Consider the following 14,820-nt stretch of genomic DNA (forward strand, 5'->3'; position numbering starts at 1 on the left):
AGTCTAGTCAAGTTCGTCGAACTAGATTCACAGAGAATCAGAAGGACTATTTGTCCAGCAAAGTTCTCATTGGAGAGAAAACCGGCCAAAAGGTAGACGCAGTGTCAGTTGCCAAGTCTATGATGACTGCAATGGGAATCGTATATTTTCCAGTTCTGAGTTTCTAACTAGTCAGCAGATTTCAAGTTTCTTTTCTAGACTAGCCTCAAAGCGTTCGCTTGAAGAAAAGTTGACCGACAGCGAAGTCGAAGACGACCAAAACGTAGAAAACGAGGAAGCCTATAGCCATTTGAGAAGTCAAATTCTTCAAGATGTTGCGCTCGTGCACCCAATTTGCTTCGACAATCATAACCTTTGCGAACTCATTGCAAACTCAAAGTTGTCGAAATTTGCAATTCAAATGCTTAGGGACATCTGTAAGCACTTTGATATCCAAACGGCTGACATCACAGTAAGAAAGAAAGCGCCATACATTCAGAGAATTGTCGCCCTTGGTAAGAAGTGTACTTGTCAGGAGTGATCTTTTCTTTCTGTTTCTTTTTTGCTAGCTGAACTGTTAGTTATTCAAGTGTAATCATTCACAGATAGCGTTGACATGTAACTCTATTTAGTGCCCTACGACTGGAAAGCATTTTTTAAAAGGTATTTCCACCCTTTCACGGTGCACATCATGTTACGGCAGAGGACGACCACAGGACAACCAGACAATCGTTAGCCACTCCCTCGGCCTACTATTAAAATAGTTGAAGCTGCACCGCCTGTGCTCGAGAGCGTGGTGCTAGCTTTCTGAACGGCACCAGTTATTGTCTTTTTATCTATTAGTACATGAAGCATAGAAAAGGATTGCCTCATTTCTATAACTACTATTGCCACAATTTTAGACGAAAGAAATAAACTTGCTGTGCGACGCGGTTGTTAGTGTAAATTATGGTTGTTTCATCGCGTCAGTGAATACTCATTAGAGTATACATAACGTTACCTGGAAGAGGTGGTTAGAGAGTTAACTTGAGCAAGAAAATGGTACTTGACTGCAATAAAGTCGTTGTTCACCGAGTGTTAGTACCAGAAAAGCGCTGTGTTTGAAAGAGAACGTTGCGGACGGAATAACCACGGAACATCTGTCCCCCCCCCCCCCCCTCCCAGGAAACAACGTCACTCAATTGATATTTTTTTTCTTATCATATCAAGAAATGATGGGCGATGGGCGATTTATTTAAAAAGATTCATTTTTTGACACTATCCACAAAGAAAAGTAAGGATTTGTACTTTCCATTCCGTATTTTTTGTTTAAAGTTCTGTCACGGCAGGCTTGCCCCTACTACACCCCGCTGCGTTGGGATTTGTTTGGTCACGCAACATGCAAGTATTAACTGTCGACCAAACTCAAAACAATTAAACTTGTTAACCACTGCTTTGGGGTTGATCATTTCAAATTTATTCGGCTTCGATGACTAATAATCCAGATAATGTTTACAATAAAAATATTTGGTTTAATCAAAGAAAACGATCTTGTGAAGATATGTCTCGGTCAGGTCTTTGGCTCGCTGGTGAATTTATGCGTGACTCGCGCGCGCTTGATACTCAGAAACCGGCGACCGACTATATTTTGAATTAGCACTTTGAAAGTCAATTGCGGGTACTTATCGTGAAAGGTAAGTTATTCTGTTTTTTAATCGTTTCATTTGGTCGTCCATAAGACGCTGTGACAAGAAAACTGGAACTCGTTCCGACGCGAAGACCCCGTAAAGACCATAGACTCTAATTTAAAACAACGTGATTATTTACAGAACTTTTGAAAATTTCCCAAAACTCGAAGGACTCATGCGGGGCGTAAAAGAAAAAACCCATTCCGGTTTTTACACATGTTTTAGTACTATTCTTAGACAACTCACAGCTCGAATGCAGGAGCAATTCGTCACTGGGCACATGGAAAATTATTTGATCGCAACTTGGTGGTAAAATTATATTTTTGTCAGTTTGAAAAAATGCGTGTCTTTAGTGGGATTGTTTCCGTTTTAAGCGATCGCTGAGGAAGCCGATTTGAGCTCAGATGAAGTGTAAACATTTCCCAAATCAGTACATTAGAGTCAATAAAACGAACCGCTCTTTCCGTTAGCATGCGAGTAATCTTTTGGTGACTGGCAATTCCGCCTTCAATTTGGTCTATTTTTAGGCCACCGGCCGTAAAAATGTATTTTTCCGTCTTTCCGACACAATTAAAGCGGTTTTTTGAAAACTAAACTGCATCACGATTATCAACTTGGTAGTGCCTAACAATACACGAAATATGACGGAATATTAATTTTTTATCGTGGCCACCATTTGCTCGAAATTTTCAGGCATTGCTTCTTAATACCGCTGTAAAATTACCTTTTAACCAGACAGGAATGTCTTTTAAATATTTGTTATTTCTTGTTGAAAAGCTTGTGATGGTATTTAATATACAGGAGCACATTCGCTTCTGATGATGGGGTATTCGCTGCTCCGACCCAGTAAAGGCGAGGGTGATTCTCCCCTCTGCGACTTCTTACCAATAACTTTTCTTTTTAAATCTTTGAGCAGACGCTGTGTGAACGTTTTTATTTTTTTGTTGCACAAAAGAATCAATTGAAAATGGTGGAATAATTTGCTTGTTAGTTTAGTGATTACGATGGCTTGGAATTCTAATTCTGTCAATTTGTAAGCTACACTCCGCTACAGTGCTTCAAATCATTGGTTCCTGTGACTTTTCAAATGTAGCGTCTGCAATGAATTTCGGGAAGAAAACATTGTTTCGGGAGATTTTACTAATCAGAACAGTGGGGAATCTTTCCGGTGATTGACCGTTTTCGCGGCACTTGCTTCGGTAAGCTGCAAGGTATTCTAGTTTTTTTAGCAACACATTGCCGTGGCCTTAAACGAATTACAGACATGCATTTGAACCAGCGAAGTAGCAAGAAAGGAGTAAACAGCTATATCTATCAAACATCGATTTCATTGAGCATTTGCAGAAGCATAATATAAGGGCTTTAAGCAAAGGCTATCTGCAACCTTTTGTAGTCGTTTAAAACATTAGCAAATATTTTCATTTGAAATTATTTGTAGCTAGGAGTATCGAATTTTGAATTTTGGCCAGCAGTCTACAGTGCGCCGGAGTTCGCAGTATGTACATATGCTGGGCTTAAGATTGAGGGTTACTTTTTACCCATGCATGATGGGATACTCTCAAGAAAACAAGATGGCGGCCGCATGAAGGATAGCATCGCAACTGAATCAAACAAACCTCTCATTTGTCGAGATAACTCACGTTTAAACGTCGTTTTACAGTTTTAAAGCTAGCAGTTGGGCAAAAAACAAATTCTCTATTATTGGTTGCTAGAGTACGGTTAAGAGTCAAGAGACTATGAGGTAAGAGGGCGAACGCCTGTGCCCCATAATAATTATTTTGAATCTTTTTTTTAGTTCGTACCATGCTATTTTGGGAAATTATAATCCGCCATTGAGTTTAAAATTAAATGATGTCGACATTAAAATAGCAATGCAAACAAAAATAGATTGAAAAAAAAACTTTATAGGAAGAGGGGCATGTATGGGGGATTCGCTCTCTCACCTCATAGTCTCTTGTCAGAGTGGAGCATTGTCTAAGCCACGCGATGAAATACTGCACACAATATTGCCGCTAGAGCTAGTAATATTTTGTAGTTATTTTTTTTATTGTCTTGCCATCCCTCCACGTATGGGATACCGGGCGGTTTTTATTTATTTATTTATTTATTTTTCCGCATACAGCAAATCTGAGAGCTAAACCGCGTTTAGCCGAATGGTAGGGCATTTGGGCGGTGGATACATGCAGGAAGCGGTAATTGTTGCTTTGTGGGAGGGGAGAAAAAGGACATTTTCACTATGGCGTCATTTTACTACAAGTACCAAAATCCCTCTGGTTTTTAACAGCATGGAGCTCCATCGTCATTTCGAATTTCTCAATAAATGCAACAAACGAAGAGTTTGACAGCGTATCCTTTGGAAACGGTTTCTTTGTCTTTTTGTTCGGCCCACAAATAACAACATCACAAGTGAGAGCAATCCCCAAATATGTCTGTGTCATCCTTCAATTCCCATGGTACACGAAACCTTCAAAAAATCGTCAATAATTCATAAGCCCACTGACCTATCAAATGGTCGATAATACCTCACGTGTAGTGACTTAATATCGATAAACCTCTTCCATATTAGTATGCGGTGTTTATCAGCTGATAAAACACTCCTCGTTAGTATGCGGTGTTTCTCTTACGCTAATTAACAAATAGATTATCAGCTCGAGATTCCTATCGCGTGATAGCTCATAAGGGCGCATTCTGAATCAGCTATCACGCATAGAAATCGAGAGCGAACAATCTAATTGCTTTAGTATAAATCTATTAGTCGGTCAAAACTGAACAAGTAAATTATCTATTTCCTCATCGCAGACACTTCGAAAACGCGACGAAACGGCCGCCATTTAGTTGAAAACCGCTACTCACTATCTATCACAGAATAGTAGCGAGTAGCGTAGCCAATCAGAGAACGGCATTCGTGATAGAACGCTAGTAGATTTATACTTTCCATTATTCAAAACTGGATCATTGTATTATGCAATTCGAGCGATTTGATTGGCTTAGCAGCCATGGTATATGAGCCATTATACCATGCCCGAGAAATAGAGACCAATAAATTGTCTTCTAATTGTTCTTGCAAAGCGAAATCAGCGAAATCTACCAATATTTCTTGATTGTTTTTAATAAAACAATTATTCCACTCACGCTTGTTGGATATGAGATGATTATAGCCAACTCGGCGCTACGCGCCTCGTTGGCTATCTATCATCTCATATCCAACGCGCGCTCGTGGAATAATTGTTAATTACAACATAGTAAATTCGTGTAATCAAATTCAATGGCGCGCGCGTGCGTCATATTCCCATTGTGCACGCTGATGACATAAGCAAAATGCCACGAGAAGAAAAATTTCTCCGTGAGTGACTTCGGCATTTTGATTCAAAAGGGGAAACATTTCAGCAAAAAGATTAAATACAGATAGCAACAAGCGAACCAGCTGATGAAGACGATTTGCCTACTTTTTCTTTGGGATCGGAGTTTTAAACTTCCGAAAATAAAAAACCTGAAGAAAAGGAAAAATGAGAAAAAGCCGGGCCCGTGTTATCATGTCTCGCAAAACTATAATTTTCAGACGCCAATTTGGCTTTCTCCGAGGGAAAACACACCTTTCCTTTTCGAAACGATAAACTGAAAGAAAAACCGCTAAGGAATACTCAACAGTTTCAAAAGCGGAGATCCGATAATTAACGGCGAAGAAATTGTACTTCTGGGAGAAATTGTTGTTTTATCCAGCCGACGAGCAAGCGGACATCTCAGAACGCTATTTAAGCCACGGACTTTCTTGGTAATGTTCGAGTACTTGTGGGAATCCAAATCACAAGATATTACAGGTTTGATTGTGAATTTATACTTATATACTTTTCTAATTCACCGATTCTTCGTATTCCTAACAGTATTTTGAGAAATTTTTAAAAACTGTGGTCCGACGGTTCGACAAATTCACTTTATGAATGGAGTTGCAGTTCCTTCAAATCGCTTGCGTGGTATCGTCTCAGATTAAAAATTACACGCCTTTGCATCTTAAAACAAAGACTTACCTGAATAAATTTTTCATTTAGGAAAGCTTAGTTGTCAATGTTGTCAATTTTCTTTCTAGTTTCATTGATAAAACGTGATAACTGGGTAAATATTGCGTAAACAAGCACATGCCCTCGCGAGCGGAAACTGAATTCTCCCTTCGTAACGCGAGGATCATAAATTATTTTCAAGTTTCTTTTTTAGGAAAATTTTTAAATGGCAACCAGTGTATTCTATTCGATAATTAGAAACCTCAACTATTTTAGACCAAAGGAGTGTTGCTTTTTTTACCCTCTAAGCTGCGTATTTTTACTGAACATGGGGTTGTTTTTTACCACTTTGCACATTGGATGAATGCTTGGTAAACCTCTGGTCAACCTTCAATCAACGGGTTAAACTACCGTGTTGAAAATGTTATAAAACAATTGGTTCATGAGTCAGCTGTGCTTTCATCGAGATATGAAGCACGCAAGAAGTTTGGAGAACACTCAAGAAGTTGAAGTTGCTCAAGGCGTCTTTCGTGCTCTCCAAACTTCCCGCGTGCTTCTTATCTCGATGAACGCACGCTGACACATGAACCAATTGTTAAACTTTCACAAAAGCATAATTGTTATGAACTCTATTGACACACGTGCACGCTTTTCCAGGAATGTTTTTGAAGGCGTTCAAAAAAAACTTGCAGCACGTTTTTTATCGGGTCCCGATAAAACGCTCCTGCTCGTTTTTACAAACGTTACTTAATTACCCAGGAAAATTAAAACCCGCCTCCAGCTATTTTACCAATGGAAAATACACTTAAAAATCGTGTTTACCTAGGGTCATGTAACCACGGCTAATAGCGCCACTATCATTTAGGAAACATGATCTTCAGTGTGCAACAAGCAACCGGCAATTTATTCTTTTAAAGCCCAGTATCTTATTACGATTCCACTGAGTAAATACAATAAAGGAGCACATATGGATATCGCACATTCGCGCGGCTGCCCAACGCAAAGTTTTTTTTGTTGTAGTTTTGTTTTCTTTTTTGGATAACATTATGCATGAAGCCTTAAAATTTTGTATGTTATTTCCAATTCACTAGTTTTGCCTTTTTGATAAAGAGACGTTTGAAAGAGCGCAGAGATCTCATTACACCCTCGGGTAAAAAGCAGAAATCCATTATCGTTTAATGGTTCGACAATAAACATGCAATAATCATATCATTTGTAAACACATACGACAAGACAAGGAGGCCTTTCAAGAACTGAATATCCAAACTATAAAGAAACAAAATTATAATATTCTAACTAAAGAACAAAGGTGCAAATGTTTTCCAAACTCGGTAAACGTGCTGTGCATTAACTTTGCTTTTAATGTAAGGTTGTCAGACACTAATTCAGTAAACACTCTTGTTAACATTTAAATACGTCCGCTAATCAGTTTACAAATTTCTCAGCCCTCGTGTTGCCACCAATTTCCGTGGTCGTCTGATTTTGTCCAAAAATTTACAGATAGGTATATTACCTATTTGCTAACTTTGCGATTTCAAAGAAAACCAAAGCACGATCAAAACCGCTTTTTTATGAAGGAGCTTGGTTTCTCATGATACAAATGACCGGAGAGTTGGACTAAATCCGACATTTGTGTTCCGATGATATTTTTGGTGTATTCAAAGTTTGCTATCGTATATAGTCCGGCAACAATTGGCTACGACTGAACTAAACCCAATTCCATTTATTCACATACATACATAGTAACAAAAATTCACGTAAGAAAACGAGTAGAGGATTTTCATACCGGCTCACAACTAAAAATATTCAGCGAGGAGTTCTATATTTGTAAAGCAACTTTGAAATACATTACAACGAATTTTGTTTTGTGTGTTAAACGATTAAAAGACCTGGAGGCGAGAAAAATATCATGTCATTAAATTTAAAATCCTTTCTTTGGAGGTAATTGACTGCAGGATTCAGTGGCAGACAGTGAGCTTTCTCGACTTGCCGATAGAGTCTAGGGTTTGCTGGTTCGCTTGTGTTACTCCCGTTCATCGTTTACATGGCCTTGTAAAAAAACAGCTTTAAATTAATGTTTAGAATTCAGCAGGTCGCTGGCAGTTTTATGTGACAGCTCAAACATCCCCCGCGAAAAAGGTTTGATTCGATTTGATGTCACCGATGAGAAGTTTCAATAATTTTACTAAAAGATCCGTTTGATTTCTAACGTGTTTCAAATTTGAATCGCTGTTTTTGTTTTGTTTTGTTTTTTTGTTTTTTACTGATGTTAAATAAATCAATGAGCAGTTACTATCTTACGAACCAAATCGGACATTTTCAGCTACATAGTTAATATGTAACAAAACTCTGCGTACAGGAACAACTCAACTTCTCCTTTGTAGAGCTAATATTATTGGTCTATATGAGAGAAAGAAAACAACGAAAACCGAGCTAGTTATAAGGTCCATGTCGCATAATACCGGCGTGAGAATGCTGGGAACAGCTCTGTCAATATTTTACAAAAAATACAGAATGTTGCATGCAACAGACTCTCGGTTAAGAAGTGATCAAAGAGGGAACTTGCTGCGTTTTCCATTTCCTTTTACAAAATTGTCTGGATTTCTTTTTGCCTTCACGTTTCGCTGGGTATAATCCTTTAATTTGGTTTTTACAAATACACGAACTCTAACCGAATGCTAATTCAATGATAGAAAATTAAAGCTATAAAGCCACGAACGATTGCAAACACAATCCGAAATGTAATTCGGTCTCACACAACATTTCAATCCACCAAGGCAGCATTTGTCAGCCACAGCTTAGTAATGACTACAAATTAAATATTTTGAACGCAATAAACGTCGGCAACAAAAAGAAACTCTATCGGGAGATCTTACTGAGCAAATTTTAATATTTTCTCTCCCGTATTATGAGCCGGTTGAGGTTACAGATGTCCGTAATGTTCTTTACACATCCTAAATAAAGGAAACATGCACCGAGCAATGCCAACGCATTGTCAAGGTCCTTGAAACGATCTTTTCTTGCTATTCCTCTTCCAACTCCTACTCCAGCTGTTTCTCCTCCACTTGTTCTTCAGTCCTTTGTTGACGTCAGATCGTCTTTCTGTCCTCATTTCTATTGTTAAAAATTTTCTCTTTTCTTTCTCAGAATTCTTCTTCCCCTTCCTTTTGTTCGTCTTGTTTTAGCTCTTTCTGGCCTTCTTCAATGACATTCAGACAGAAACGCTCAGTGTCTGAACTAGTAGTACGTTTCTTGAGGGTCGCAGTTCCTGTTGTAATTCCAAGATTAGTGGCACCAGATCGGCCAGTAATTATTCCTTTAAGACCGCTTCGGTAGTTCTTACTAAAAGAAAAACAGATACATGGGTTGATGGCACTCCACGAATGTACCATGAAGAGTGAAACAAACGAAATCACGGTTTGAAATGCGCAGATAGGTGGAGCTTGCCAATGCCACAAAAAAATTCTAATAAAGATAAAGACAATGTGTGGCCCTATACATACAGCATAGGCTGTTAGTATGGCTACAGACAAACGGATGTGCGTACTGTCTTGATATGAGCCGGATCGACCGCTTGTGGACATTTTTTTCCTTTGTTTGTGCCTCCTTTTCAAAGTCCAAGCAATTTTGCAGTACAACACGGCGAAGACACACATTGGTACCAGGTAGAAAGTAATAGATACTGCCGTGAGATACCTCTTGTGAATTTCCACATGGTTAGCACCCCAGCGCTGCAAGCAATTATATGAATTGCCATTGGGTATCAATCTGAAAGTGTAAAAGTAAGGTGCATGAACAGCAATAGCCACAATCCAGGTACAAGAAATGCAGATAAAACGCACTTTGGACGAGATAAGTTTTATCTGCAACGGGAAGACAACAGCTATGAACCTGTCTACTGAAATCAACAGAAGGCTTTGGATGGAGACCATCACAGAAACATCAGGGAGAAAGTAACTAAGCTTGCATAAGATGTTCCCAAGCACCAAAGGGGTATCGACCATAAAGGTAGTGGAACCTGAAATAATATGTACAATATTGACCGGCATGATTGTCAAGGGAGTGAAGAGATCGGACACGGCCATGTTGAAAACATAATAATTAATCGACCTTTGCAGTTGTTTGTTCTTGCAGATGACAAAGATTACAAGGACATTTCCAACCAGAGATACTAGGAGAATGATGAAATAGGCAAGAACCATGAGTACCGTTTCTACATTGGAGTCTGCGAAAATGCAACCTTCGTCGGTACTGTTGGGAGGTCCATCCGTTTGGGATGAGCTGTTGTACTGAAATGTCCAGTTCGAGTTTTCAGACATGATTGTGTTGCTTTCTCTTAGACGTTGGGAGAGCTGATGAATTTTTCTCTTGAATGACGGTTCTTACAGTATGTTTCACCAGCTGGTTGATATACAAGTGAGTTTGCCTTGTACTGAGTTTCATGATCAGCGTCTTCTGGAGTCAAAACTGGCCGTGGGTTGTCGGTTGAGTGACAGGGAGAAATTAATAGTATAATGGTCTCAATTTTACATGTCCTTGCTGTCTTACAATGCACTTGTCAATGTCGCATTTTTTCAATGTGCCTGTCTTTTTATTTATCTTTATCGCGGTTAATTAATTCTTCCTTTAAACATACTGCTATCAGAGTATAATCCTTCTGATAAGCTGCGCAGGATGTTTATAACTTTGATTGTGTTTGATGTCTGTGGATGATCAAATTTTAACTCCTGGGTATTCAAAAGTGATAGTTCTTGACAGGAGATTATTAAGTTTCTTTCATTGAGTTTCTTTAATTTATTACCAGAAATCTAACACAACTAATCGCAACTTTTTTCAATTTAACAGCTGACGGAAAAGTATAAGCACGGGATATATTTTCAAAATTTACTTTTGCCGAAACAGGTTAAGAAATATTTCTTAGTGAATAGAGGACGTTTCCATTTATTCTGCATGGTTCCTCTAAAAGGATCTGTAGCCTGGAGACGCCCAACTTTGACAGATGGTCGCGAAGTTGAACTAAACTCGAAAATATTGTGTTCCTGGGATAATTTTGTTCCATTTGCTATCGTAGATAGTCAACGATTGATCACGATTAAACAAATTAAATTCAATTCCATTGATAAAGTCAACAACTGGGTACGATTGATCCAAATTCAATTATTTTTATTCACATACATGCACAATAAAAACTCACCTGCTGCTGATTCGTATATATAGGAGCCGGGTAATTTTTCCATTTTTGGTAACGGTTGAAAAGGAAAAATATAAAGGACAGAAACGGGCGGAATCAAGTTTTTCGTAACAAAGGGTATCGATTTTGCTTTGCTCTTCTTTGAAATAATTAAAGCAAAAAATAATAATAATAACAAAAAAAAAAAAAAAAAAAAAAAAAAAGAAGAAGAACTGGCAAATATGTAATATTTCGACCTGTCATTTTTTTTTTTTGACCGAATCAGATGGCCACGGAAATTGGTGGCAATGCGAGGGCTGAGAAATTTATGAAGACTGATTCATGAAATTCTTTAAATTTTGACTAAATTAGTCTCTGGCAACTTGAAACAACTACAACCTTATAAATTAATGTACAACACGTTTGCCGACCCTGCAAGGAATTTTACCTCACACATGCTGGTTCTTTAGGTGGAATAGTAAAACATTCCGTCTTTATAGTTTGGATAGTCAGCTCTTCGATTTAGTTTCTTTTTTTAATGATAAAAGTAATGAACATTAGACAATGCAAATTAACAGTGTGCCTTAACAATTGGCGTCAAAATGTTGAAGCACTGTTTCCTTCAAGCGTCTTCCTCCCTCTCCCTCCCGGAAAAGACGGAAGCGGTGACAACGACGCGCCGGTTTGCCCAACTAACATTAAAACATTAACCTGCGATCAGGCGTTCTCTTTATTTCGGGGGAGCGCGAAAGTGTGGTAGCGCGAGAGTCGGCGGTCGGGAGCAGGAAGAGAAAAAAGAACGCCTGATACAATTACTGCACGAGTCGTCTGCCGCCCCATGTTTGCTTACGTGATGTTATCTTGTGTCATGCTTTATATGTAAGCCAATCAGATTTTACCGGAAATGAATTCATCTTGGAAGGCGCTAACCCTCAAAATTCTAAAAATACTTTTGAACTTATAATATTATGCCACGAAAAAAACTATGATTTTAAATGCCCAATTCTAAAATTTCTAAAAATACACAATGGCATTCTCTAAGCCGAAAAGAGCTGAGCTCTCTAAATTATTTTTTTTCCAAACTTTTATGCTTAAATCGAGGAGACAGTCAACCTCGTGTTTCAACGTCGTTATAAATGCTTCAGCTTCATTCCAAGCGAGCGTGAAAAACTTCAGCTCGAATGTCGACATTATCATGCTGTATTAACCTTACCAGATTGTAACTGTGTGAAACTTCAACGACTACCAAACCTTCGTCTGGTGAAGATTGCCACACCGTAACACTTTTCTCCATCGATCACTCAGCCATTGTTCAGCATTGCCGTAAACAATGTCGACGTTCCCTGTCCCAATTTCTCTGTCGACCTCTACGAATTCCCCAATTGTGGCAGCAATGATTCCACAATCCTCCCTTTTAATATTTTCGACTTGTTATTTTCGTATGTACTCCAGGGGACACAATACAACAACAGATGTTTTGAAACCACTAGAAGGATGCAATTTTTTCATCCTGACTTTTGTAATCGACTGGTATATGACACTCTTGCCAAATCCCATTCGAAGTACGGCTAAAACATCTTCTTCTAAGTAAACGATCCTTCGGATGCATCCTGTCTGCTCATCCTTTAACGACTTGCGGATAAAGTGTTCAAGAGACGAAGTAGAACAGCGAAAAAATCCCTGTTGTATCTCCCTCGGCGACCGCCATAATTTTGAAATTACACTGGAAGTCAAACATGTAATCATGTTACCAATTGGAACGTGGCTTAAAGAATCTTTTGTTATTTCGATCAATTATATAAAAATCCAGAATTTGGACAAGCGGCAGACGACTCGTGCAGTAATTGTATCAGGCGCTCCTTTTTTCTTCCCTTCTCCCGACCGCCGTCTGAAAAAGGAGAAAGAACGCCTGATCGTAGGTTATAAACCAGCGGAAAGCGGAGCAGTGTTTCAACGCCTCTGAGAGTCGTTGTAGTTCAATAAACAGTATCAAATGTTTTTAGAACTGTACCTTACGCGGTGGATATATGGAAGTCTCGAAGTAGTAAGGTTCTTGCTGAGTTATGCGCCGGAATTCGGAGTCTGAGCCAATAGGTTTTTGCTTATCTTTTCAAGCGGCAACAGGTGATTAATCATATTATTCAGATGTTTCGCGAAGCTAATTTTGGGATAAATACATTGGTGTAGGCTTCAACAATTATTATTACTAATTTGAAAACTTTTATTCAGTTACAGCTCGCAATACTACCAAAACAGAGTACATTGCTGTACTAGAAAAGTCGAATTACTATTGTTCAGAAGTTCTTCACAACACTGTTTTAATTTGTTGTAAATAATAAGAAATCAGTGAAACTATACAGTAAGCAATCCTGTCTTTTGAAATCTGGCCGGGTTACAGTCGTTCATCGTTTACATGGTCTTGTCAAAAAACAAAACAGTTTTATCTGACAGCTCAGACATCTCCCGCGAAAAAGGTTTGATTCGATTTGATGTCACTGATGAGAAATTTCAATAATTTTACTGAAAAAGCCGTTTCATTTACCAATGTTGAAAGAATCGAAGAATAACAGTTACCTCCCCAGCGAACCTAAGTCGGGCATTTTCAGTTTAATTGAAAAGGTGTAACAAAATTCTGCGCACAGGAACAACTCAACTTCTCCTTTGTAGTGCTAATATTATTGGTCTATAGAAGAGAAAGAAAACAACGAAAACCGAGCTAGTTATAAGGTCCATGTCGCATAATACCGGCGTGCGAATGCTGGGAACAGCACTATCATGCAACAGACACTCGGTTAAAAAGTGATCGAAGAGGGAACTTGCTGTGTTTTCCATTTCCTTTTACAAATTTCCTGTATTCCTTTTTGCCTTCACGTTTCGAGGGGTATAATCCTTTTGCTTCTCACAAATACACGATCTCTAACCGAATGCTTATTCATTCGTAGTTGTAAAGCCACGAACGATTGCAAAAACAATCCGAGATGTAATTCGGTCTCATGTAATATTTCAATCCACTAAGGCAGCATTTGTCATGACTACAAATTAATTATTTCGAACGCAATAAACTTCTACAACAAAAAGAAACTCTTTATGAGAGCTATCGAAAGATCTTACTAAGCAAATTCAAATACTTTCTCTCACGTATTTTGAGCTGGTAAAGGATTCACATGTCCTGTGTGTCTTTTACAATTCCTAAATGAAGGAAACCTAGTAGCAGCAACGCCATATTTTTACATTACAAATGAAGTTCCAGTAGGACTACACATAACGCATTATCAAGGTCCTTGAAACGATCATTCCTTGTTATCCCATCCAACTCCTACTACAGCTCTTTCTCTTTCACTTCTTCTTCTTCAGTCCTCCGTTGACGTCAGATCGTCCTCCTGCCCTCATTTCTCAGTATTCTTAAACATTTTCACACTTTCTGTGTTTCCCGGGATCGACAAATTGAAAACATTTCAAAGCTTACGCAAGACTCGCAAAGTAATTTCAAGTACAACTGTTAAGAAATGGAGAACAATTTTCCAAATTTTGTTGTGGGTTTGCCTATCTCTTCACCCCTAAGCCCGAGGGGAAAAAAGCAAAAGAAACATTGCATGGCCATTTGCCGTGTTTTGGCTGTCAAATTTGCATCAAATGCTTTTTCTCTGAGACGTTCTCAGCTTAAAATTCTACTATTACTATTACTATTACTATTGCCACCAAAAAACTTCAAAAATCTGGGTTCGCAAGCTTGTGCTATGATTCCTGACCAGCAAAACTTCACAAGGCTCGATGAGTGATTTAACCATGTCCTCACACTGCCAAATCGGGAAGGTTCACGTCACTTAAGAGCCGTCATCTGTAAATATCGACTATCGTCGTTTGGACGACAAAAAATGAAATCCCTCAAACTTTCTCAGAAAAATGGTCTATATAAGTGATTCACATAAATATAACTTTCAGCTCAGTTCGATTCGTATTGGTTTTACCGCTCTGAGAGGGCTTTCAGAGGCCATTTTAGGCCACACTT

General features: G+C 38.6%; 1 protein-coding gene across 1 annotated transcript; it reads right to left on the reverse strand.

The window, feature by feature from the left end:
• Positions 1-8,784: 8,784 nt before the first annotated feature.
• Positions 8,785-9,960, reverse strand: LOC146477842 (neuropeptide Y receptor type 1-like). The gene has a single exon (XM_085113001.1). It carries the CDS (start codon positions 9,958-9,960, stop codon positions 8,785-8,787), a length of 1,176 nt encoding a protein of 391 aa, XP_084969127.1.
• Between the last annotated feature and the right edge of the window lie 4,860 nt (positions 9,961-14,820).

The sequence above is a fragment of the Pavona decussata genome, unplaced genomic scaffold (genome assembly GCF_977016875.1).
Source record: "Pavona decussata unplaced genomic scaffold, jaPavDecu1.1 SCAFFOLD_68, whole genome shotgun sequence".
NCBI lineage: Eukaryota > Metazoa > Cnidaria > Anthozoa > Scleractinia > Agariciidae > Pavona > Pavona decussata.

Excerpts from the sequence above, each read along its gene's own strand:
- LOC146477842 (XM_085113001.1), bottom strand. The coding sequence starts at position 9,960 with ATGTCTGAAAACTCGAACTGGACATTTCAGTACAACAGCTCATCCCAA.